General features: G+C 37.6%; 1 protein-coding gene and 2 pseudogenes across 8 annotated transcripts; 1 reads left to right on the top strand and 2 right to left on the bottom strand.

Moving 5' to 3' along the window:
- Nucleotides 1-14: 14 nt before the first annotated feature.
- ARL5A (ADP ribosylation factor like GTPase 5A) lies at nucleotides 15-27,027 on the bottom strand. 8 transcript variants are annotated; one of them, XR_002829897.1, is made up of 8 exons: nucleotides 17,443-18,022; nucleotides 16,672-16,732; nucleotides 15,130-15,277; nucleotides 13,229-13,312; nucleotides 8,186-8,337; nucleotides 4,850-4,973; nucleotides 4,657-4,736; nucleotides 15-1,425 (listed from the first exon to the last, which is right to left on the bottom strand). XR_002829897.1 is itself a non-coding variant. In XM_023756123.1 (7 exons), exons 4-7 carry the CDS (start codon nucleotides 15,271-15,273, stop codon nucleotides 4,925-4,927), a joined length of 429 nt encoding a protein of 142 aa, XP_023611891.1. In that variant the 5' UTR covers nucleotides 15,274-15,277; nucleotides 15,386-15,562; nucleotides 16,672-16,732; nucleotides 26,799-26,840; the 3' UTR covers nucleotides 3,205-4,924. The 8 variants fall into 8 exon arrangements, 4 of the variants coding, with proteins under 4 accessions (XP_023611891.1, XP_006091347.1, XP_014313497.1 ...); XR_002829896.1 differs by having other exon boundaries at nucleotides 4,657-4,973; nucleotides 17,443-18,021; XR_002829895.1 differs by lacking the exon at nucleotides 15-1,425 and adding an exon at nucleotides 2,461-3,110 and having other exon boundaries at nucleotides 4,657-4,973; nucleotides 17,443-18,021.
- The window catches only part of LOC111826548, a 16,578-nt pseudogene continuing 7,405 nt past the window's right edge, over nucleotides 17,865-27,037 (bottom strand).
- Nucleotides 26,408-27,037, top strand: part of LOC102423191 — a 10,600-nt pseudogene continuing 9,970 nt past the window's right edge.

The following is a 27,037-nucleotide window of genomic DNA, read 5'->3' as shown; positions in this document are numbered from 1 at the left end:
TACTCTTAGAAAAGCAACCAACTTTTACTAAGGTTTTACAACACACAATTTAATTTTCTGTGTGTTAAACTATTTTTAAAAACTGAAATAGAGTTCAGTTTTCTAGTTCCCACATTAACTAACATCAGGGTCACAAAATACTTGCATTAGGAAAGAGAAAAAATGGGTTCACTCATGTTTCCTTAAACTGGTTTGTTGAAGGTTATGGTGGGTATTTTCAATTTCAAGGCTTTTTACTCAAATAAAGCACAAATTGAGAATCAGAAACTCTCAGGGCTGTGTCATCAGTAAGCCAAGCACACACCCACAATTATTAAAGGACTTACAAATCAACACGAATCACTGTTAGGCACTTCAGTACAGACTATGGGGATTTTCTACCAAAAAACTACCTAGCAGGCAAGGCCATAAAGATTGAAGCTTTAGCTTTTAGAACATACAGGGCTAGACAACTGATAAGAAATACTGCATAATTAACCCATCTGTATCCTGGTACAATTTCTTTACAATCCCACACACAATTTTAGGGTTTAATAGAAGCGGTTACTTTTTAGCATCCAAAGTTTTAAAATGGTCTTTCTTTACTTCACTATGAGGATCTTAAAATTATCACACATCCTTTGAGGGAGCATGATACTGAAGTTTTATTTTTGTATAAGCAGAACTTGAAAAAAGTGTTTTCTATATTATGTCTGTATCTATACAGAGTCAGCACACAACAGTTGATAATTTTTATATCTTTTAAAGCCCATTTCAACAGGTTTATTTTGTAAAGATAAATTTCTCATTACTAATTCCTTTAGGCAACTGTTTATCTTTTTTAAGTAAACACGAGGAAAAAAATGGAATATGGCCCGTGGTTTTATGGATGTAAAGATGTCTTCAGGTTAAACACTATCCATAAATTTGGCTTGACATATTTTCCCAACTGAAACTATTTGTACTGGTACTCTCCAAAATGTAACCTATTTTTGGTAATGGGAAGACAATACTCATATCATGTAGTCCTTTCCATATCTAACTTTTTAGGTCAAGGAGCTGGCAGAGTCTAGATAGTTCTTTTATCTTTCTGAATCTACTTTTCAGCATGTGAAGCTAAAATTAAGAAGCATTAAAATGTTAAATACGGTATAATTTTAAAAACTCTACTATGGCATTTGTATGCTGAATACACAGCAAGCCAGTATTGCTCTGACAATACTGACAAGTCTGACAATACTCTCTAACGAGCAAAGACCAATCTCTGAATCAAGCCAGTTGTGAGAGGATAGCAAAGAACTAGAGAACCTACTTAGACACTAGTGGTTTGGGGAACAATGGATACAGGAAAGTTTAGAATACCTCCAGGACAGATAACATATCTTCATTGTTGGTGAATCAAGATACAGGAGAGCAAGGGATGGCTGAGTTGTGGGAAAGCTGATCCTGAAGCAAGAAGTTCCAGATTATATTTAGACAGTGGGAGGGATCAAAGTTAAGTCATGCAAAGAAACCTGTCTCTACCCAGCTGTGAAAGATGGATCGATGCCAAAATACAACTGGGCAACTGAGAGACAATGACCCCAAAGCCCACAGATAATCTGGGATGTGCTGCTGTCCCCTATATACAAAGCAGAACGCACTACAGATATATTCCCCAAAATGCCTGCAGAGAAAACTAGAAAATTGTCTACAGTTTTTCTATTTACACTAATATAAACAGATTTCGAGGTTGTCTGTACTGTATGTGGTTGCTGTAGTCACAGCAACAAATGTAAAGTGCCTGTAACAGAGGGTATAATAGAATCCCACCTCTAGGCATCTTAATACTATACACTCAGACAAAAAGTGAAAAGAATATCTCAGGGACTTCCTGACTCTCCTCTGTGATATCACTGTAACCACCTACGAGGCACTTTTTAAAGACCAGAAACTCTTCTATTGCGTGCTACACTTCTAAAAATCACTTTACCTGCATTAAAAATGCCAGTCAACAGTGCTAAAGCTGGCATTTTTTATTCTTAAGGCAAAATGTCATATTCCCTACCAACTTCCCCCTGGTCCCCAAATTACCTGCCTTCGTTGTATTCTTTGCCCATGGTGAGAGCCAAAGAAGATAGAACTGAAAATTTCAAACAACTCAATATGCTGTGTAAGATATATTTTATAAATGCTAGTATGGCAAAATTTAACTTATTTAAATGCTTATACCATATGGCTACTGTACCAAGATATCAAGAGAAGTCATATGACTTTCAAAATTAGTAGCAAACATGGGATATTTAAATCCAGCCACATGTACTGAGGTATGAAGCTTTGTTCTTTTCAAAGTTGAGCACAAAATAAAATGTTTGTTTATAGCCAAGAGTAGCGTATTAAAACCAAAAGCATTGCCCTTTGCTTAAGTCCACTTAAACTACATATAAACTGCCAATATGCTCTCCATCTTAGAATTAACACTGTTAAAATGATTTTGATGCATTTTCATACATGAATTTTAATTTTGGTTTTATGCACAAGTATATAGGTAACACATTTCCAATGCTTAGCCTAGAATAGTATAACATAACAAAAAATCATGTTTTGCAAATGTGGTATAAGATTTCTTGCATTCTCATGATGCCATGTCAATAATCTATTACACTAAACCATCTGCAACAATGTAGTGTACGCTTTAAACACCCCATTAGAATAAATTTTAGCCAATACCTTGATGACAAGGGAATGTGCTGGTATACTGTTGAACTGATGTGGCTGCAATCCAAGAGAGTGAACGTGGTTTTTCACATTAAAAAATAAAAAGGATAGCCCTAGCTCAGTGGATGGAGTGTCAGCCAGCGGACTGAAGGGTCCCGGGTTCGGTTCCGATCAAGGGCAGGTACTTGGTTGTAGGTTCCTCCGCAGCCCAGGCCCTGGTCAGGGCCCAGGCAGGAGGCAACCAATCAATGTGTTTCTCTTACACTGATGGTTCTCTCTGTCTTTCCCTCTCCTACTCTCCCTAAAAATCAATGGAAAAATATCCTTGGGGGAGAATTAACAAAAAACAAACAAAAAAATAAATAAAAAGGATAAAAGGTGTGGATTTGTTGGGCTACTGTATAGAATATTTTTCTCTGATGAAACTGCAATACCTACAATATATATTTGGGTTTTAAAGGAGTTTTTAATATATAACAAGTAATTCCTTATAGTTATTTGAAAAAAGTATGAGAACATATGAACAAATAAAGCTTAGTAATTTAGAATTTACTTTTGTAAAAGTTGACAAATAATAAAATATTATACTTGCATTTTGAACATTATAAATATAAAACACAAAACATCCAACATTAAACACTGATCATCTCCTATGCCCGAGTTGAACTTAGATAGTGAGCATTTTAATTTTGTAGAAAGGAACTTTTAAAGTTTTGTCAATGCTTACAGTATATACGTTTATCCCTCATCAAAATCTTCACAAAATCTAAAAGGCTGGTATTAAAAGGAATTATTTTTTTCTTGAATATTCTAAAACATGCCAGCTTGGATTACTGTTCAGATTTTCAGGGACTGCGTATTCAAGAATATATCTGAACACATTTAGTTAGGTAAGTGTTTACAGTTACAACAGAAATACCTGTGACTTTTCAGATATTGAAAAAAAAAACACAAAAACCTACACGAACATAGAAGGTGTTTTGGGGCAAGTTATTTCTTAGAAAAAATAATGCATTATGTTGATCAATTTTTAAAACAAATTCTTAAAAGCACTAAAAAAATTTGTATTTTATACTTGCCAAACAATACATTCACGTGTTATAAGAAGATAAAAGAAAACACAGATAAAAAATCTCAAACTATTTCAAAAGTTAAGAATTAAAAATATTCAAATTAATAAATTATCTTTGTTGCTTGGAAAATATGCTTTACTTTTCATTTCAAATTCACTTTAAATGCTTGACAAATAATTTATTACTTAAGAAGAATCTAGCTAAATTATTTGATAATATTTATAAGGTGACACTTATCTGGATAGACATTTCACACAACAGTTTTCCATTAATGCTGAAAATCAGTTGGTAATTTTAATCAGAGTTAATAATTGATTAATGGATTAACAATTTACTCAGTAATTTAGATGGCATACGGTCTCATAAAGGGAACAATCAGATAACTGCTCAATGTGCAATTGTACCCATTAGTAATTCTAAGAACTTGATAGATATTCCACTCATTGGATTACATGTTTGTATGTATGTGATTTGAACAACAACAAAACATAGGTATCCAATGTCAAACTTTTTTTCTTTTTTTAAAGAGCAGCTCAATGATTTTGGGGGTTGATTAGTACAATGCAGAGAGCATAGGGGAAAAGTACAAATTGGCACTTAAACCAATGCCAGTATTCATTTCATTATTGTTATAATTAAGAATATTATTAATTTTTGTTATTCACTTTTCTTTAGAACATAAATCAAAGCCATTAACTTGAGGTTGAGGTATATACACAATACATACACAAATGCAAAATACTATTCGTAAGTAACATTACATTTTAAAATACCAGAAACTGAATATCTGTGCTGATTTATATTTTGACTTAATGGAACAAAAAGAGAACATTCAACAAAAGAGGATTATACTGATAATAAAGCTCTTAAAGTTTTAAAAAATGTCTTCCTCTCCTTTTGTACTTACCACAGGCTACACAATGTCTTGAGAGGATTCATTAGGAGAAAAATGTCAATCACAGCTTTAAGACCTGGCTTTGGAAGAAACTAATGAGAAAGCAATTGGAAGGTGAGGCTTCATCTTCATTTTCAAATAAGTGGTCTTAATTTTTCTTCTTATAGAAAAAGTTTAAATCAGTTTACTATAAATATATCCGAACCATTAATTTTTGGAGCTTTCAGGTAAAGTCCAGCACTTCGTTTATATAAAGTCTATGAGAAGAAGTCAGTAGAGATCATCTAAGTTTAAGTCGTGACATCATCCATTCCAGTCCTTGGCATAATCTATACAGAAAATAAAATAATCTGATCAAATTCTCAACTAAGAAGCTATAAATAGCAAACTAAAACAAGGTGTCATTTTTTCATTTACCTAAACAACCAAGGTTAAAAAACCAATACTGTTCCATGTCGGTGCTGTTGTGGTGAAGCCATACTCTCAAGACACAGTACATCCGTGCTTTCTCATTTGTTTTGTTTCTAGTGCCTAGAACACTGCCTGACATATAAAAGCTCAGTGATTATATAAATGCCCATGGAAAGTATTTAGCTATACATATTCAAGAGTATTTAAAATATCAATACCCTCTCTATCCTCTTTTCTATTTCAAGAAATACATCCTAAAAAAATAAGACATAAAGACAGATTTATGTATAAAGACTATCAAAACATTTTTAATAGGAAAAAGAATTTAAAGGTCTAGACATAGAGAAAAATTTAACAAATTATGGACCATTCATATGATGAAATATTAAAAACTCCTTTCAAAAACTACTTTACAATATGATAAAATGCTCATTATTTAAATGAAGTAAAATTGCAGGATATTAAATATATAGTAGAGCTGTTAAAACAGAGTACATACATAATATGTCTGCTACATCTATATATTTACATTTTTTGAAGGAAGTAAAATCTCTAATCACTAATACCAGTTATCACTGAATAAAGGGTAACTGAGCATAATCCAAAATACTATAAAGAGATGTTCATTGTGGTAAAGAAATGTTTAGCAAGAGAAAAATGATTGTACATATGTTACAACAAAATAAACTGTTATGAAGCATTAACAATTGTCTATCAGGAGCTTTTACAGACATGAGAAACTGAAAACTCATATTTTTGTGTAAGTATGAGTCTAACAATATAAAAGAAGATAGAAATAGAAAAAAAAAAAGGCAATGAGGTAAATAAATGATTGCTTCAGTGTTGGCCCAGACTGTGCTAAGCACTTAATATCCATTATCTTAATATTTCTTTACAACAGTGAGATCAGAACCCTTCCCATATTAGAGGAAACCTGGGCTTGGAGAGGTTAGCAAATGGCAGAGATAAGAGTCAAGTCTGACCAACACTAAAACCAAAAATTCAGACCAAGGCAGCCAGACCACAATAGGGGAACATCTCCTCCAAAACCAAACACTTCCACTTGCTGACTGCTGCAAATGGAGGCCCTCATACACCAAGAATTGAAAAGATACCACCAGCTACCTAGTTCCTCTTTCAGAAATGAATCTGCCAGAGTTCATATCCATCCTAACTAATGATATATTTCCTACACAATTTCTCAAAGTATATAAGCTAAGTATTATATAATTCCTAGACGATTTGTCTTTGTGGTCAAATTTAGTATTACATTAGTGCTTTTGCTTAAAGTCCTTCCATAGAAAAAGATATAGCTACAGGTATCTCGACATGTATTAAACTATTTGACAGAAACATGTAACATTTTTACTTAAATGAATATGTGGAGAGTTGGTATTATCTATGAATTTTTCTTTAAATGAACAGATTTGCTTTTTTGAGGTTCTAATTAAGCTCTCTAAATGTCTGTAATTAGATAACAGTGCCTTCTATTTCACTAAGATTCAACTTCATCTTCAATTTAATTATTTTTCTTTGTTTTTAAAAGGTACATACATAACAGATTCTAAAGAGAGGTCTTAATTTGGGGTTGAGGTTCTTCTTCTGGTATTAGGAAAGGGCAGAAGCTTGGGACATAAATAGATGAATTAGCTGAAGTGGGAGAAATTCCCTTCCTTTCAAAACCATGATGATAGTTAAAGCCATATAATGACCTTTCCTAACAGCTGAAGAATCACAACTTGAAGAACCCAAATTGAAGACTCTAGAATCCTTCATCTCCAATTTAATTCTTTTTTTTCTCTGCTTTTAAATATATATAGATCTACCACATTTTAGAAAAACAACTACAACAAAAGTATTATTTCATTTGCTCAGCCTTTTAGCCTTTTATCCTATTTCTAACCTCCTCTATTCCATCTCTCCTAACAGGACTCTCCATCTTTCTGGTCATTGACGTTATATTTAACAATGCTGACAACCACTTCATTTTTGAAATCCTCTCACTTCTGGGCACTAGACTGCCGGAGACTATTTATTGTCTTCACTAACTGAATATAGACAGAGACCCCCCAAAAGCTAGTAACCTTTGAAAGTCCTAGCAAAGGTCAGGGCTGTGCACCACCCAGTTAATTTAGACACCACCCAGTTAATCTAGATAATGGTAGCTAAAGCATTATCCCCACCTTAGCTCACTGAATTCCTTAGATATTTGTGTAGATCCTTGTTGATTATTGTTGATCAGATACCCTGCCTATTCTTAGAAATTGTCTACTACCGATGAGCTAATCAGATACTGTCTATTCCTAGAAACTGTCTGCTGATCTGTGTGTCATTGAAATCTCCTTACCTAAGGCTACTCCAAGCTCAATAAAAGATTGGAGCGGCCTGAGCATAGGTGGAAGTCCTTCGGGACTTGCCCGCCTGGTCCCCCAATATTTCAAAATTATCTCGTGTCATTTCTCTCTCATTTGTGTGCGGCCCCTCTTTCAGATACCGAACCCTACTCCACGCAGAACGTGGAGGGAGTCTTACACGACACTAGACTAGGGCAAAATTCTACTATAGGCACCCACCCTCCCTTCCAGAACCAGGAACCCTCGTGCCACACTCTCTCTAATTCTAACACTTTTTTTTTTTTAAATTGCAACAACTCCCTCTTGACAACAGTGGTGGCAAAAGTGAATACATCCAAACTAGTCTAATTCAACTTCTTTATGCATAAAGTGTGAATTTAAAACAACTGGTCTACATGACTGTTAGGAATAAATGATACACTGGAAGGAACACTCAAGACATAGAACAGGCTTAGCAAGTGTTAGTTCCTTTCTTATAGCGAAAGTCCCACCACCAATAAGAACTGTTTCCCAACTTGTCCAGCTCCCCTTGACATTCTAATGTCTCTGAACTCCTACAGCAACTGTAACTATGTGCATATATTAGTTCAGTATGTGTATGTGTATGTTGTGCTTTATTCTTTACAGAACCAAGTTAAAAACTCACTATAGACATGGACTATGTCTTACATCTCTTCCTTAGAACAATCTGTACATGGTAACCTTAAAATTGGATTTTAGGAAGAAATTCATATTCCTAAACTAAAGACACGTTATCCATGGGGAAGACTTCTTACCCCTCGCCAGTAAGAGCACAGCATGCCTGGATATGCCACTGGTGATCTTTAATAGAAGTTAGTTTCAAAAACTGGGAGATTTCTGCTACAGTCATGCATTCTTTAACATCTTGTTTATTAGCAAAAATCAGCAATCCAGCTTTCCTTAGATCCTATAAAAGCAAATAAAACGATAAGGGCCAATGCATTTTTTTCAGAGATTTTCTAACTTAATGAATAGAATATTTTTTTGGTAATCTCTGTAACCTAGAATTTCTCAACTACTTGATATAAAAGCATTTCATAGCCTTATACTGATGGAAGGTAAACTTAAAACTGAACACATTTTAAATAAATCTATCTATACTTGTATGGATTCATATATTTCTTATAGTCCTAGATTACATTTATGGTCCTAAGTGCTATATTTACCAAGCAGCCATGTCTTCAAATATATAATTACCCATTTCCCCTAATCTCAAACTAGGCTTCTATGGCTACTAAAAACTACGTTTTAGCATGGTACTCATGAGCTTTTAAAAATTCTACCTCAACCTAGTACCTTCTAGGTACATAGGAAATAAACTAATTCATTATGTACAACGTATGCCTTGGACTGTAGGGTTGGGGAACGTCTGGCCCACCAGTCCTATAAGGCCCACAAAATCATTTGGTCTGGCCGTGCCAAGGCACTAGGGAGGGGTGAGTTATTTAAATGCTTGACCAAATATAGCAGGCTTTTTTAAAAAAAGATCTTTTTATTGATTTTTAGAGGGAGAGAGAGAGAGAAACTGATATGAGAGCAATTGGCCACCTGTGGGGTTCAAGCCTGCAACCCAGGCATGTGCCCTGACTGGGAATGGAACTGGCAACCTTTCTGTGCATGGGATGACACCCAACCACCCGAGCCACACTGGAGCAGGCTAATTTTTAAGTTGATAATTTTGTACGCCCTGCAAATGATGTTATAAATATCCAATTGGCCTTGGAAGAAAAAAGGTTCCCACCCCTGCCTTAGAGACTTAGGGCTTCACTCCCAGTTGAATGGTGCTGTCCTAAACCACCCCTATCCTTTTCTGAGACCTAGCTCCTCTATCTTTGTCCATGATGATTTCTTAGATTTGAATATTTGAGATGGCCATCTTGGATTGGCATTAAACTTATAAAGTAAGTTCTACCACTTCAATTTTTTTATTCTGAGGAAAGTTTTTTAACCTTTCTGAATTTGTTCCTCATTACCAACATTTATTGAGTATCTAACTTGAGCAAGCCACCCATCGTACTAATCTTTTTCTAAATAAAAACTCTTTAATCCTCACAAGATTGCTATAAAGTAGGCTTTACTAGTCCATTTTACAGATGAGGACAGATGTAAGTAACTCAGACAAGGTCATATAGCTACTCAATGACGGACCCAGGTTTAGCCTAGATCTTCCTATCGTAGTTACTGCCCCTCATCTGTAAAATGCTGAGACTACTACCTAACTCTTAGGGATGTGGTTTTAATACACGAATAAAGTAGTACATTTAAACTACTCAGTTCAGTACCTGGCTTTTGGTGACAGTTCAACAAATGTTAGTTCATTTATTGCCCCCAAAATAATAATTACCTTACCCGTGTGCATGCCCCAAAATGATTGGTATGCTTTACTCACAACACAGACCAGGGTTCTTAGACTTTGACTTACTCTACTCTTCCTTTGACTTACTCCACTCTTCCCTCTTGCAACCATTTTTACAGTCTGGGATTTCCCTGATAATCTATTGACGATTGTAATAGACCTCTTCTTCATAAAAATGCACATTTGTATATATGCAAAAAAAGTATATGTAAAATTTTAAAGTGTTAATAGATACTCTAAAATCCATTCATAGATCATGGACTAAGAACCAATGATGGATTAAACTCTCATAACATTCTTCCTCTATATATGAAGAGATACTGTGGTTTGGTTGCTATGCTTGCAAGTTTTCTCAACTGTGTTGAATGCCATCTTTCTTCTTAGGGATTTTAGTGGGATATTTTGTTTTCAATCATGTGTATATGTGCTTGAAGCAGGAAAGTCTTCAATGGGCACAAACTGACATTGCTGCACATTATTTTACTCTTGTTAAAATAGTTTCATTGGCTTCTTTGATTCTTTCTGATGTAAATAAAAAATGTAAGGAGTAACAGGACTTAGGCAAAAGGTTTTATATAACAACGGAGACTGACTTTAGTTACAGTGCCCTCTGCAGGATGGCAGCTATCGTAACACAGTTAATGAGTTACCTGAAGAGCATGGTCAGAAAAGGATACTAGAATATTAACTTTTAAGATTTCTCATTCAATTTGTTTCATCTCTCATTCAATTTGTTTCATCTATAGTTCAGTTTACCTGTTTATATAATAAAAGGCAAAAATCTGAATGGATGGATTATATATATATATATATTCATTATCAAGGATACAGATATTTTTTTTCTCTTATCTTAAATGGAAATGGAACAGCATCAATAGTTGATATGTGGCTGAATCACTGAGTAGATGGACTTTCCATGGATTTAATTCCTATCTTCCTATCTTCCAGGTTTCAATATCTCTTGCTAGTGTCTGTTGAAATCTTTTATATAGGTCAGGATGGGTAATGCTGGCACATTCTAAGAACAAAATTTTGACAACAGAAATAATTGGCACAATTTAGGAAACATAAATTTATACTACCTTATTTATAAGTAATCTATATTTCTCACTTCTAGTGATTAAATTATTTGGAGAAGCCCCTGGACTACAATTTGAAAGGATAATAAAGCCTTTTTATTGAAAGGTCTCAAAAACACACTGAAAAACCCCATATTGAATATAATTTTTCTAGATCTTATAGGCTCAAATTTTTTTACTTGGGGTTCTTAATTAAAAAAACAACAGCACCTATATTACCTATTTTTAAATACTTAGGAAGAGAGCAAAGAAAACAGTCCTTTACTTTTTATTATTCAGCACCAATTATGCCTTATGACAACAGTAAAAAGTTATATAGGATTAAGGCTGTTCATCAACTTGACTTAACAAGAGGTCAAAGTACAAGGTGAACAGCTGTGAACTTTTATTCATCAGCCATTTTAAGCACTTTAAAAAACTTTCTGCTACATACTACAGATTTCTGGTCTTAAAAGTCTAAAAACTCATTTCAGTTTAGTCAAGAAGATGAGTAATAGCACATGCAAGATATATTTACTTAGCATCTTCTATATGCCATATGTAGTTGTCAATTTTTTCCTCAAAGCTTCATTTGTGAAGATAATTCCTAGAAATTGAGTCATTCTGAATAAAATTTCATCTGTCCTTTTGTATTTGGAACTATTTTAAAATTCATGAGCTTCTAAGTTTTGCACTTCATTTAAGATGAAGCTTTCAGTAATACTGAAAAACATTTTATAGCTCTGTATTTAGTAATGCATGTAAAGAATTATTATCAGTGATGGTGATAAAATTCTGTTGGTGATTGTGGTATGAAACATCTGATTAACCCCTTTGAAAATTTGTTTTTCATTAATACATCTTATTCTTTGATCCATTTGTTCCCCTCCAGAACTCTATTTGGCTCTTCTGGACCCTTTTAAGTGACTTTAGTTCTCAACTTCATCTGCAATTCCTTTCTTCTCTGGTAATCTCCCCATTCAGTTTCCTTTCATTTTCCAACTATGCCCTATTTTTGTCCCCTACTCCCCTCACTCCCCACCCTCAGCAAGAGCAAGAATGATGAAAATGCCTAAATTCAAAGCCTGGCTCTTAAAAAGCTGGTTAGGTCACATATTGACCTGCCCAAGTTAATGGCCCCAACATTTGTCCATGAAGTAAAATTCAGTGACTTTGTTTGAGCGCTACTACTTTCTATACTGATCCTGCTTACATAACTGGCCAATCAGAGTAAGAATCAAATAGGGAGGCTGCCTGTTAGCAGGGTAAAAAATTGAGCCAAGACAAATACGTGTGTCTTACTTTTCTTTTTCCAAAGTCTTCATAGAACATAAAACAACTCTTTGGTATAAAGTGAAAAAACATATTTTTGTAAAATACAAAGGGGAAATGAAAAAACTCCTTAGTGTTCTGCCTCTTTTATAGATTGTTTCACAAAGTAGAATCGCAACTTGTTAAGTGCACGCACAAAAGCAAGATGCATTTTAAAAAAAAAACACAAAAACTCAAGGGATTTAACACAGCTGCTCGAATCAGTCTAAAACAGGGGAAAGTGCATCTTGGTGGGCATGATCACAAGGAAAACAGGAAGTTCAACTTACATAACAACTTTACTAGCTTTCTTAAGTCTTGAACAGTTGCCTGAAACATACCAAAATTCTTAATGCAAATCATCAAATCAATATTCAAATATAAAACTTTGTTATAAAGATATCCCAGATTTTTAAGCTTTATTAAAATTCCACTAAAATTATATAACACACATCTAAATATTCATTTTCCTATTCCCATCTATAAATAAATTTATTCCATCCACAATAAAAATCATAAAAATATAATCAATTGCTACTATAGTAAATATTATGTGGTTTTATAGTTACTATTATTACTGACTATATTATTCAGTTTATTCAATTTTTAAATTATGCTACCAGTAATATTTCTCAAGGACTTCGAAATGTGGAGAGTCATATAGTTTGTTTAGTCAAAGGACAATATCGGAGAAACCTAAGAGCAACCAGATTTAAATATTAGTCTAACAACTGAGTTACAATCAAGACTTGCTATGTGTCTGTGAGACTTTAAAATTTCATTTCCAATGATATTCCTCTGTATAATTAATTTATTCAAAATGTAAAAGGAAAGCCAATTTAGGTCTTTTTACTCAGGAAAACTTCTACACCAAATTTATCTGGGATACATGAAATAAGATTCTACAAATGCAGATACACTTCCGATTTGAGAAGTGTCAAAATTATAAAGCAGGCATGGCCAGCAGATAAATAACTTTTTTTTCATTTGAAATAGTATCCTCCTGAAAAGTAGAAAGAAGAAATGTGACAGAAATATCCCATAGACACATCTTATGCCAGAGTCCTACTTACCTCATGGGCTAACATCTTATAGAGTTCTTCTCTAGTTACAGAAATCCTTTCTCTGTCTGTACTGTCCACAACAACTATTACAAACTAAAAGAATTACAAAAAAGTCATTAATGATTATGTAATTTTATATATTGTAAAATTTATGAAGTGCTGATTTGATTTACAGGCTATAACTATCAAGAAATTAGAACCTTATGGTATGGTATTATTGGAAAACCAGAGATACCTACTATATATACATCATAAAGCCTAAAGGTCTGATCCATTTCGAATTCAAGTATATTTACTAAATTTTAAGAGAAAAATAGGAGAAAATAGAAGACATACTAACACACTATCAGAATATTCTGCTAATATTTTAACCAATAAAACACATTTGTTTCCTAACTTAATATTTTGAATGCTAACAAGACTATATCCATCTATTTACACTATAAGTCAAGAAAAAATATATTATGGTCATAAACTTAAGTTACTTCTAGACAGTTTTAATTTTATTATATTAATATCAATTTGAAAATCCAAAAGGGAATGGGTTTGGGAGTAAAGTAACATGACAGTTAAAATCAACAAATTGCAAGAACAAATCTATAGCTAAAGCCATGCTCTCTTCCTTATATAAATGGTACCTGCTACTGGCAAGCACAACTCTCTCCTGAACTGGTAAGACTGGTATCAGAAGATGCAATGAAAAACCTGTGAAGGGGCTGTACAGGACTGCACTACACTGCACCTCTTCCTAATGCCATGCCCACCAGAAGGGAAACGGGAGCAGATATAGTCACTTTACGATGGCATGTGTGATGCCTGAGTTAATTCTGCCTGCCTATTATTAACATGCACTATTCATTTTTTAGAACTAGCCTTTCATTTCCAAATAAACCACTGTAATTTTCAGTCTTTTCTATTCTACAGATTTCAGGAACCATAATGATAAGAGAACTACTATTTTACCTCTTCTCTCACTTGAAACCTCACTGATAAGTGGTTTTATTACTGCCAGACTCATTCTATTCCAAGGTACTTTAATAAAGCTATTAATTTTCAAAGTGTTGCCATGAATTTGATACCTGCAGCGTTATATTTAGGAATAGTAACGATATCTACCTTTCTTTCTCCAAAAAGAAAACACACAAAATACATGATCAAATGCATTATGGAGTGTTAGGGGATCAGGTCATTAGAAACACTTAATTGTGTCTAATGACATTATTCACCTTGGTATACATTTGGAATTTTATTAACTTATAATCAGCACTATAAAAGCAACTATCACAGGCTTTCAATTTGCAAGGTCTATACAATGAAGATCTGAAATGTCACTGGTCTGACATTTCCTCTTGGGAAATAAAAACATGGTTTTGTCTAAATTGCTTGAGAACCAAAAGGAAAAAAATTCTTTAATGTGCAATTGTGTTGCATAAAATAAAATACATGGTAAAATTTTGGCCAGGACTGAAACCACCAGATTTTACCTAGTTTTCTTCTACACATAAATAAATAGTAAAAAAGAAATGATATTACAAACTGTGAGATGGAATTCATTAAAAAAACAACTACTTAAGTTCTGGGATCAATACATAATCAGACTAATCAACTACCAATTCTCCTTACAGAGGTTCCATGAGAGTGGATATACAAGACAATGACCCTGAAATAGGGAATCAAAGATTCCACAATGTTTAAAATCTACTTCTATTAACATACTGTGATATTTCGAAAAGATTAACTATAAGAGTTCATATCTAGAAGGTGTTTCCCAAGCCTTCTGCTCATGGAAGTTCTAATATATTAAGAAACATCGGGGAGAGGTCAATGGGGGGAGGGGGGGAGGAGTCATATGTAATACTTTAAACAATAAAGAATTTAAATTTTAAAAAAAAGAAAGAAAGAAACATTACCTCTGTGTTAGTATAGTAAGTGTTCCAGGAAGAACGAAGAGATTCTTGGCCACCAATATCCCACATTAGAAATCGTGTATTATTAATCACTATCTCTTCTACATTACTTCCTATTGTAGGGGATGTATGTACAACTTCATTCATAGAACTGAAAAAAAAATAATTTGAAAATGTTACAATTAGCTAGGAAGTTAGATTGTTTGAATATTTTTCAATCAAGGGACCAGTCAGTATGACCTCCTTTTACATATTATACCTAAATGTCCCTTTTCCAGTAGCTCATAAGAGTGAGCTAAGGGTTTAACCCTTTGCGGTCCAATTTTATTTTTGGAATTCAAACAGTCTGGTCCAAATTAATTGACGGGATTGAAGGTTGAACCAGTTTGCAGTGTCGACCTCAGCCTCGACATTGGACCTGCTCCTAGCGCCTGGTCTGTCGAGTCAGCCACGACTTTGGACCGAAAAGGGTTAAAAAAAGGGTTAAACAGAGGGGGAACTAGGTAGTGGACTATCTGAGATACTCTAAATTCAATTCTAGGAAACTACATAAACACATATTTCTTTACTTTCTAAAAGCAAAACAACCAATGTCATAAAAGTATCAACTCTTTAGAGTAGGGGTGGGGAGCGTCTGGCCCGCAGGTCCTATAAGGCCCATGAAATCATTTGCTCTTGCCCTGCCAAGGCATTAGGATGAGTTAATTATTGACCAAATACAGCAGGCCAATCTTTAAGTTGAAAATTTTATACACACCTCAAATGATGTTATAAATATCCAAATGGCCCCTGACAGAAAAACGGTTCCCCACCCCTGCTCTAGAATAACTTAAATTCCATGTAACTTTTATTGCTTTCATTAATCAAATATCACTTAGGCAGAAAAAGCAACTATCCTATATAATAAACTAGAGGCCCAATGCACAAAATTCGTTCATGGGGGGGATGGGGGGTGTCCTTCAGCCCAGCCTGTGCCCTCTCTCGCAATCTGGGACCCCTTGCTCCTAACCGCCTGCCTGCTTGCTCCTAACCACCCGCCTGCTTGCTCTTTACCGCTTGGCTCGCCACTCCTTAGCGCTGCCGTGAAGGCAGGAGGCTCCTGCCTCCGCCGCTGCGCTCGCCAGCCGTGAGCCTAGCTTCTGGCTGAGCGGCGCTCCCACTGTGGGAGTGTACTGACCACCAGGGGGCAGCTCCTGCATTAAGCGTCTGCCCCTGGTGGTCAGTGTGCGTCATAGTGACTCATCGTTCTGGTAGTTCCACCATAATGGTCGCTGGGCTTTTATTATATAGTAGGCTAATATGCAAATTGTCCCTTTGGGAGGTTGACCAACCAGGAGTTCGACCACTCGCTATGATGTGCACTGACCACCAGGGGGTGGTGCGGAACAAAGGAAGGCCCTGGCCAGCAGCCAACAGCCAGGGGAAGGAAGGCCCCAATTGGCCCTGATCGCAGGCCAGGCCTAAGGACCCTACCCATGCATGAATTTCGTGCACCAGGCTTCTAGTAAACAATAAAATAAAAATGTGAAAGTAGTTATTACTTACAATTGATAAAGGATGGTAGTTTTCCCTGCATTATCCAGCCCAACAATGATAACTTTGTGCTCTGAAATAAACAAGACACCAGTGATTTATTAATGAAAAACAAAATTTTTAAATATCCTATTTCATCCATTCTTTCCAGCTATGGTATAACTCAGTGCATGGCACCTTAACCTTTAACTCAAAAGACCAGCAGAAGTGAGCCATTGGTCTCGCCTTCCCCACCACTTCTGTGGAGCAGTCTGAATCTCTTTAGAGGGCATCCCAATAGGACTCCATGATCCAGAAATCTTCCACCTCTTCATCCTGCCTAAACACCTACAAGCCACAATCATTACCAAGTTTACTCCCTCCCAAGACTTGTCTCTATTTGAGTTTTCACAATAAAGCACAAATGGCTGTTTTTGACAGCTTCCTAATTTTAACATATGTCCTGTGGGTCACGGTGAGAATCATAAAATTAAGACATAATTGTGGAATGGGCTCAAAGATAAAGGTACCAACTCAATGGTAAAAAAAAGTCCATTTATTCCCAAAAGTAGGGTTAGATTATTCACACTTTTTAATACAGGCATACCTCAAAATATTGTGGGTTCTGTTCTAGACCACCACAATAAAGTGAATATTGCAATGAAATGACTCAAATAATGTTTTGGTTTTCCAGTGGATATAAAAGTTATGTTTATACTACACTATAGTCTACCAAGTGTACAACAGCATTATGTCTAAAAAACAATGTACATTACAAAATACTATACTGATAAAAATACTAACCATCATCTGAGCCTTCAGTGAGTAGTAATCTTTTTGCTTGCCTTGATTTTGATGGCTGCTGACTGATCAGGGTAGTGGTTGCTAAAGGTTGGGGTGGCTGTGGAAATTTCTTAAAATAAGACAATGAAGTTTGCCACATGGATTGACCCTTTCATGAACAATTTCTTTGTGATATGCGATGCTGCTGGGTAGCATTTTACACAAAGAACTGTCAAAATTGGAGTCAATCCTCTCAAACCCTGCCTTGACTTTATCAACTATGTTTATATAATACTCTAAAATCCTTTGTCATTTCAACATTCTTGACAGCATTTTTACCAGTAGATTCCATCCCCAGAAACCATGGTCTCTGCTCATCCATTCGAAGCAACTCTTCATCCACTAAAGTTTTATCATACAATTGCAGCAATTCAGTCATATCTTCAGGCTAATTCTAATTCTCTAACTATTTCTACCACATCTGCAGTTACTTCTTCCATTGAAGTCTTGAACTCCTCAAAATTATCCTTGAAGGTTGGAATAAACTTCCAAACTCTTGTAAATGTTGATATTTTGACTTCTTCTCATTAATCCTATATAATAAAAGCCTAATATGCAAATTGTCCCCTCAACTGGGAGTTCGACAGTTTGCTATGACGTGCACTGATCACCAGGAGGCGGCATGGAACATGGCGGGCGTTGGTGACGCAGCGCTGGCAGCAGTGGAGGTGCTGCAGACCCTGATGGGCCCCGACAAGAGCTGGACAGAGGCAGGATGGTGGAGCAGGTGAGTGGGCAGCACCAGGCCAAGGCAGGTGCGAGCCACTGGTCGCCAGGCAGGGGCCAATCACCCCGCCACCACCGGGCTCCCAGGCACTGAGGGAGCCGGGCAGGGGCCTGATGCTCCACCAATCCGATTGCAGGGCAATCAGTGGCGCGATCGGGCCCCCATAGGCAGTGACCAGCGGCAGCAGTGGGGGTTGTGGCTGTCACCCTGTTCCCTCAGCACCTGGAAGCCGGGCGGTGGCAGGGCAATCGGGCCCCGCAGGTGGTGACCAATGGCAGCGATGGGGGGCAGGTGGCCGGGAGGGAGTACCCGGCGGCAGCCGGCAGCTGCTAGGGACCCTACCAATGCATGAATTTCATGCACTGAGCCTCTAGTCACAAATGTTCTTAATGGCATCTAAAATGGTGAATCCTTTCCAGAAAGTTTTCAATTTACTTTGCCCAGATGCATCAGAGAAATCACTACCTATGGCACCCCTAACCTAACAAAATGTTTTTTTTTAATCTTTATCTGAAAATATTTTTGCCAACTATTTCTAGAAAGTGGAAAGGAGAGGGAGAGGGAGAGAGAGAGAGAGAAATATCAATGGGAGAGAGACACAACGTTGCCTCCTGCACGCACCCCAACAAGGGCTGGGGAACCTGCATCTGAAGTACATGAATCAAACCCAGGACCCTTTGATCCATGGGCTGATGCTCTAACCACTGTGCAAAACTGGCCGGGTCACAAAATGTATTTCTTTTTTTTTTTTAATTGATTTCAGAGAGGAAGGGAGAGGGAGAGAAACATTAATGAGAGAGAATCATTGATCAGCTGCCTCCTGCACACCCCCAACCAGGGATTGAGCCTGCAACCCAGGCATGTGCCCTGACCAGGAATCAAACCAGGGACCCTTCAGTCCGTAGGCCAATGCTCTATCCACTGGGCCAAACCGGCCAGGGCACAAAATGTATTTCTTAAATAAGGCTTGAAAGTTGAAATTAGCCCTTGATCCATGGGCCACAGAATGAAATTTGTGTTCACAGCCATGAAAACAACATTAATCTGATTGTACACCTCCATCAAAGCTCGTGGGTGACCAGGTGCATTGTCAGTGACCAGTAATATTTTGAAGAAATCTTTTTTTCTAAGCAGTAGGTCTCAACAGTAGGCTTAAAATAGTCAGTAAACCATTGTTTCTAGAGCACATAGAGTAGATTTAGCATAATTCTAATGGCTCTAGGATTTTTGGAATAGTTAAATGAGCATTGGCTTCAACTGAAAGTCACCAGCTACACTAACCCCTAACAAGAGAGTCAGCCTGTCCTCAGAAGCTTTAAAGCCAGGCACTGACTTCTCCTCTCTAGCTATGAAACTCCTGGATGGCATCTTTTTCCAATAAAAGGCTGCCTCATCAATACAATCTGTTATTTGGTGTAGCCACCTTCATTAACTAACCTAATCTTCTTAAAAACATGCTGCAGCTTTGACATTAGCACTTGATGCTTCACCTTGAACTTTTATATAATGGAAACAGCTTCTTTCCTCAAACCTCATGAATTGACATCTGTTAGCTTCAAATTTTTCTTTTATAGCTTCCTCGCCTCTCAGCCTTTAGAGAATTCAAGAGAGTTAGGGCTTTGCTCTGAATTAGGCTTATGGCTTAAGGCAGCAGTTCTCAACCTGTGGGTTGCGACCCTTTTGGCGGTCAAACGACTCTTTCACAGGGGTCGCCTAAGACCATCCTGCATATCAGATATTTACATTATGATTCATAACAATAGCAAAATTAGTTATGAAGTAGCAACGAAAACAATTTTATGGTTGGGGGTCACAACATGAGGAAATGTTTTAGGGCCAGAAGGTTGAAAACCACTGGCTTAAGGGAATGTGGTGGCTGGTTTATGGAAACTACTAAAACTTTTTCCATATCAGCAATAAGTCCATTTCCCTTTCTTACTATTCATGTGTTCACTGAAGTAGCACTTTTAATTTCCTTCAAGTTTCCTTTGTATTCACAATTTGGCTAATCGTTTGGTGCAAGAGGCCTACCTTTTGGCCTACCAAGGCATCCTACGAGCATTCCTCACTAAGCTGAATTTCTAGCTTTTGATTTAAACTGAGAAATGTTCAATCCTTCCTTTCACTTGAACACTTAGAGGCTATTGTAGGATTATTACTAATTTCAATACTGTTACTCAGGGACTAGGGAGGCCAGAGGAAACAGAGATGAGGGAATCGCCAGTTGGTGGAGCAGTCAGAACACACACATTTATTAAGTTTGTTGTCTTATATGGATGGCGCTGTTCACTGTGCCCCAAAATAATGACAACAGTAAGTAATGTCAAAACTCACTGCTCATAGGTCATCATAACAAATATAATAAAAAGTGAAATATTGCGGGAATCACCAAAATGTGACACACAAAGTGAGAAAATGGTGTTGGAAAAATGGCACCAATAGTTATTCGATGCAGGGTTGTCACAAACCTTCTATCTGTAAAAAACACAGAATATGTGAAGCGCAATAAAACGAGGTATGCTTGTACTAAATCAAAGCTTCTTTTGAGCATCCTTAGGCTTTGTCACCGCTCCAGCCTATTCCTCTTATTACCAAGATGGAGCAGCATTCTACGCAAAACATAAATTTGCAGCCAAAAAGCATTATAATGCACTTCAAGACAAATGAACCTAAAATACAATATGCATATTAAGAGATGTTATGGTGGGCAAATATAATAAATTTTTGGCTATTCCAATTCTTTGATGCATATGATTCATTTACAAGTTTATTGCTTAGTATAATTTCTCTTTTAGACTATCTATGCCACAGCACTCTTGCAGTAACTCATATAAGCCAAAACAACTACACACTGTTACAATATTTAGATAGAATTTTGAGTTATCATTTAGGCTTTAGTTTCCTAATCAGTACTTGACTTTTTGTTTTGTTTTGTTTTTCATGAAAATGCTTCTAGTTTCACTTATTTCCTTTTCATATACCCAGGCAGCCTAGAGTTCCATTTATTGCCAGTTTCTAAGAGTCAATATATAGCCATCCAACTACCAGACAGTAAATTAAGAAAAAAGAAGTATTGTCACCCGGAGGCCTTCTATTCTCTGAATCATATCAAAGCCAGAAAACACAAATACTAAGGCAGATAAATTGAGTCATCCTGAGACTTCATTCTCACCTCATACCCAAACTCACTAAGCCCTATTGATTCTATCTCACATTCAGCAAAAAATCCGTTTCTATCCCGTTCACTACAGTTCTCTCTGGCCACTGCACAGTCTGGAATAAAGCATGTGCTTAATACAGTATGAATAAATAAATAAATCTAGAAGCTACAAAGATTAGAAGGGAGCTAACTGATGAAGTCACTATGTATTAAAAATTCCATTTTTAAATCAAAAAGGATCATCAATAAAAAACATTTAAAGATAAACTTGCTATTTACAGCAATGGTAGTAAAGTTTATGGGGGGGCGGACAACATCTCTTTCGCACTAAGAAGCTGCTGAATGAAAAGCAATGATTATGCACTGCAAAAGTAGAGATCCAATCAGAAAACAAATCACATAACAATCTGAAATAGCAAAGTTTAATTTAAAGAAAATAACTATTACAGGGGGTTGGAGTAAAGGATTGGCTAATAAGAAATAACTCTAAAGAATTACAAAAATGACAAATATATGGAGCACTAACTACCCCTAGGGCTGGCCCAGAGTTTCCTCCAATTCCCCAGGACTGAGATGTATACTTTGCTGGAGGGCCTGGCTATGGCTCAATGAATGTCAGAAGTAGCTGTGCAGACTTGCCAATGGATCTTGCTGAAAATCCTCCCCCTCCAGGGTGCTATTCCCTGAGAAGTTATTTGCTGCAGGGTCTCCATTCTGAAATCAACTGAAGTGGGTGCTATGGCAAGCTGCTGGCTGCAGCTGACCACTGTGCAGTGCAAGAACCAGCCACAGGAGGTGCTCACACCACAAAAGCAGGACAGATCCTGCTAAGAGTACCCTTTACCCAGGAAGAAAAACCCTTTTCTCCAGCATATCCACAGAGCAAGCACAAAGGGTGAATTTGGAGCTAATTTTTTTTTTAAATCTTCACCCAAGGATATGCTCTTCATTGATTCTAGTGAGAGAAAGGGAGAGGGAGAGATAGAAACATCAATTGGCTGCCTTCCGTATGTGCCCTGACCGGGGATTGAACCCATAACCTGGGTGAGTGTCCTGCCCGGGGAATGGAACCCTCAACCCTTCAGTGCATATGACGATGCTCCAATCAAGCCACACAGGTCAGGGCTGGAGCTAAATTTTTTAATAATTAGCACAGTCCACCCTGCTGAATGAAAAGGGATTGGCACCAATCCCTTTTTTCCCCTGTTAACTGTTTCCCAGGTAACAAACAAACAAAACAGAAGCAGAGGTGGCTTTCCCAGAACCAGGTTCCGGCAGCACAAGCAACTTCTCCAGAACTCAAAAACAAACAAACAAAACAGAAGCAGAGGTGGCTTTCTCAGAACCAGGCTCCAGCAGCACAAGCAGCTTCTCCAGAACTCATTTACTACGTACTTCTTTTCTAAGAACCAATCGGAAGAATGATACAAAGTTATCAATGGGAAAATTTCACAAATTTTTTTATAGTTCACGTTAGTGTCAGGAAGTTTTTCCCTTTATCTAACATGAATCTTTCTTCTACAAAGAAAGTTTTTTTGTGTTTTTTGAGCACTAACTCGGGCACTGGACATAAAATTCCAGGTCTATCACTTTTAATTGTAGTACCTTAAGCAAACAAGTTACCTAATGTTTCTTTGTCCCTATGAAATGGGGAGAATACCTACCTCACAGGGTTGTTGTGAAGAGTAAATCAATAAAGTGAAGACTAAATCAACTAATCTGCGTACAGCATTTGGAACCTACCCCTGCATAAATCAGTAAATGTTCACTGCTAGTATTTTATCTATAGAGATGGAGTTAGCTTATTTTCTGTCTCCCCAATCAAGAATGAATGCTCCATGAAGGCAGGTGGTTTTTCTGTTTTGTTCCCTGCCTTGTGCCCACCATCTATAATAGTTCCTGACACAAAAGTGGTGCTCAAAAATATTCAATATTTAATAAACAAACCAACCACTGATCACATGCCCTTTTATACTAAAAGACAGTAATGGCAACTCTTCCAAGTCCTAAAGACATAGTTTAGTATCTGGGAAAACAGTTAACACGGAAAAAAGGGATTGGTGCCAATCTCTTCTTTAAGAAGACAAGCATCAGCAACGCATTTCTTCAGTGTTTTAACTTGCCTGGATCTGGCATTTACCAGTTGTAAGGCTCAGGAAAATCACTCCACTTGAACCTCAGTTTCCTCTTTTCAGTGGAAAAGAGTAACTCCTTCAAAGGAATGTTGAAACTTTTTTTAAAGTGATGCATACATCTCAACACCAGGAAGACAAACAATCCAACTAAAAAATGGGCAAAGGACTTGAATAGACATTTCTCCAAAGAGGACATACAGATGCTCAATAGACATATGAAAAAAATGCTCAATGTCACTAATCATCAGAGAGATGCAAATTAAAACCACAATGAGAAATCACCTCACACCTGCCAGAATGGCTACCATCAATAAAACAACAAACAAACAACAAATGTTGGTGAGGATGTGCAGAAAAGGGAATTCTCAGGCACTGTGGGTGGGAATGCAAACTGGTACAGCTCTGTGGAAAAACAGAATGACATTTCCTCAAAAACTTAAAAAGGCATTTTGACCCAGTGATCTCACTTCTGGGAATATAGCCTAAGAATCCCGAAACACCAATTCGGAAGAATATACACACCCCTTAGTTCATAGTAGTGTTATTTACCATAGCCAAGATCTGGATACAGCCCAAGTGCTTATCAGCAGATTAGTGGATAGAAAAGCTGTGGTACATTTACACAATGGAATACTATGCGGCCATAAAAAAAGGAATTTTTACTTTTTGTGATAGCATGAACCTGGAAATTCTTATGCTAAGTAAAATAAGCTAGTCAGAGAAAGACAAATACCATGTAATCTCACTATGTGTGCCATCTAATGAACTGAGGAACAAAATAGAAACAGAGGCATGGATACATGGAACAGACTGACACTTGTCAGAGGGGAGGGGAGAGGGGGAACTGGATGAAAGAAGGTGCACAGACAACAGTGTGGTGATGGTGAGAGGGACGGGAGGGTAGGGGCTGGGTGGAGGTGGGCAAAGAGGGATAAATGGGGACATACGTAATAATGTCAACAATTATAATAAAGTGAAAAAAAGATGCATAGAACAGCATCTAGAACACTAAAGTTTGTACTCTATTTTATCTAAATACATATCTAAATGCAAATTCTGGTTTTTCAAGTTGGGCAGTATGCAATCACTGTGCACTCAAACGATCTAAGCTTAAACTGAGAAAGGTGTTCTAAAGGGGTTTCAGAAAAAAGCGGTATTGTACAGTGTAAGTTTCATCAGCATGGCAAATTCTGAAATCCCCCAAATCTCCCTTCCAGAATTTATGTGAAAATATAGGATTGTGTTCTGTATCTTTTGAAAGTAAAATAAAGCATCCAAGATATATCTAACTTACATATATCCAATTTAATAGAGAACCAAAAAGACCAGCAAGTATCTGACATTAGATTTAATAGTAAATTTTCTGAAAAGTGACCCTATTGATAACACAACCACATCATTTAGCAGAAGAAAAATAGTTTATTCCTGTTTTTACAATATTGACATCTAAATGTCTAAAGCTCAACTTCATTAATCTGCTCACTATTAATTTCCCAGCACTGAAATAAATGTCCAGTCAAAAATTACGACAAAATACAGGTAATAAGAACACCATATTAGTAGATTTTTAGTGGTAACAATGCACACATCCCTACTTTTTTACTACTGGCAAGTAGTTGTTGGCAAAGCTCTAATTCATTAAGTTACAGAGACAAATAATTTTACCATTGACTCAAAAGAGAAAGTGGAGATTATCTAATTTTATTGCAGTACCAGAGTAAACTGACAAGCAAACTCTTCCTAAATTTCATAGCAGAGTTGAAATTAGCTTCATTTTGAAAATAATACCAAACTATGGATGTTAAAACTAGAATAGACCTTACCTACTATAAGCGCCACCAATTTTACAGCAATGGAAGTTTCAATACTTGACACCCAGGGATGAGGTTTTCAAGATTTGTAGGCTCCACAGTCACATTGTCAAAATCCCTGGTGTTCTAGGTGAGAACACCTAGACTGAGAGGTTAAGCCACTGACTGGTTTCTACTCCTTCTCTCCCAACACAAACAAGTAGCCAGAAGCGGTGCAGGTCAGAACTGGTTTTCTCTACTTTAGAGAAAAATCCCCATTATCAGAAAAATTGGAAATATTGTTCTTCCATTTAGTATCCTGTGATCTACGCTATTACCTTTAGTTTTTAAAAAGAGGCACTAGAGATCACAAATCCCAGTTCTGCTCATTTCCGGTCACCATATTCTATAGGTGACGCTGAGCCACGAAGGAGGAGGTGAGCACAGTGGTTGTACACAACACATGTCACCATTCATGAAGTCCTTATCAGAAAACTTTGGGATGTGACACAATCACCAGCTTACACAAGAGAAAAAAAACACAAGCTGCGTTACTGGCTGCAGGAATGATGAATCACCCAACTTGAGCTAAAAAGAAACAAAAGTATACCACTAACTATACTGTATCTTAATGACCGTGGAGGCTTTTTGTTAAAACTGCATGCTTTCCCCAGTTTTATACACTCACTCTGTAATAAATTTTAATAAACTTGATAAGCATTGCAAGGCAACATTTGAGTTTAGATGGACTGAAGCATCCCTGTACGATAACACTCTAGACTTACTTGGTAACTTGCTAAGTTACCCACGGTTAACAAATGCTTCATATGGTATGTTTTTTAAACGCGTTACGTGAAAATGAAACACATTTTCACATTCTTAACCCAACCAAACACACACACACACACACACACACATCCCTCTATTTGAATAAGCACTAATAGAAAAATGACCTTAAGCTTAACCTTAAACAGTATATATAGCAAACGGGGGAGATCCATCACTATTCAGGTTCAGCCAGATGCTCCCACAGGAGAGTGGGGCGCAGGGAAGGCGCATCACCCTGGACAAGGGAAGAGCGATCCCCCGTTTTCCGCATTCCGCCACCCTCGGTGGCTCCGCGGCGCGGCTGGGGCCACCACCTGCCGCCGTCAGCCCGGAGAACCCCAGCCTTTCTCGGGGTGTGCAACGCCAACTGCTGGAGGGAAGGGGCTGAAAGGCCAGGCGGTGCCACTCCGGGACGCCGGACTCGGCATCTCTTCCTTCCCTGACCGCAATCGGAGCAATGGGTGTGTGTGCAGGAGGGAACTTCGTAGGGAGGCCCCCTAAGACAAAGGGCTGCGAGTCGGGACCCATCCCCGGGCTGGACGTGGGACCGAACCACCCAGGCCCCCGCGGCCCGCACCCCGCGCCCCGACCACGCGCCGCCGCGCCGCCACACTCCGGCAAGAGTGGGAGACCCTCCCCGCGGCCACCCGCTCGCCCTCGGCCCCGGGGCCCCTCACCCTGGTGATTGAAACAGTCTCCATATCCTGGGTGAAAGAGAAATTCCCCATTCTCGGGGCAGCGGACCCCCGCCAGCCGGCCACCCCGTCCGCCTGGCCTTCCCGGGGCTTTAGGGCTGCTCGGGGAGGAGAGAGACGCGCCGCAGCCTTTCGCTTTCTGCTGCCCGCTGCTCCCGCGCTGGCCGCCGGCCCCGCGTCCTAAGGAACCGGGAGGGAGGCCCGAACCCCAGGCCGCCTGG

This window comes from Myotis lucifugus, unplaced genomic scaffold (assembly GCF_000147115.1).
Source record: "Myotis lucifugus unplaced genomic scaffold, Myoluc2.0 scaffold_89, whole genome shotgun sequence".
Taxonomy (NCBI): Eukaryota; Metazoa; Chordata; class Mammalia; order Chiroptera; family Vespertilionidae; genus Myotis; species Myotis lucifugus.
The sequence above is the reverse complement of the archived record's forward strand: the minus strand, read 5'-3'. Positions and strand labels throughout refer to the sequence as shown.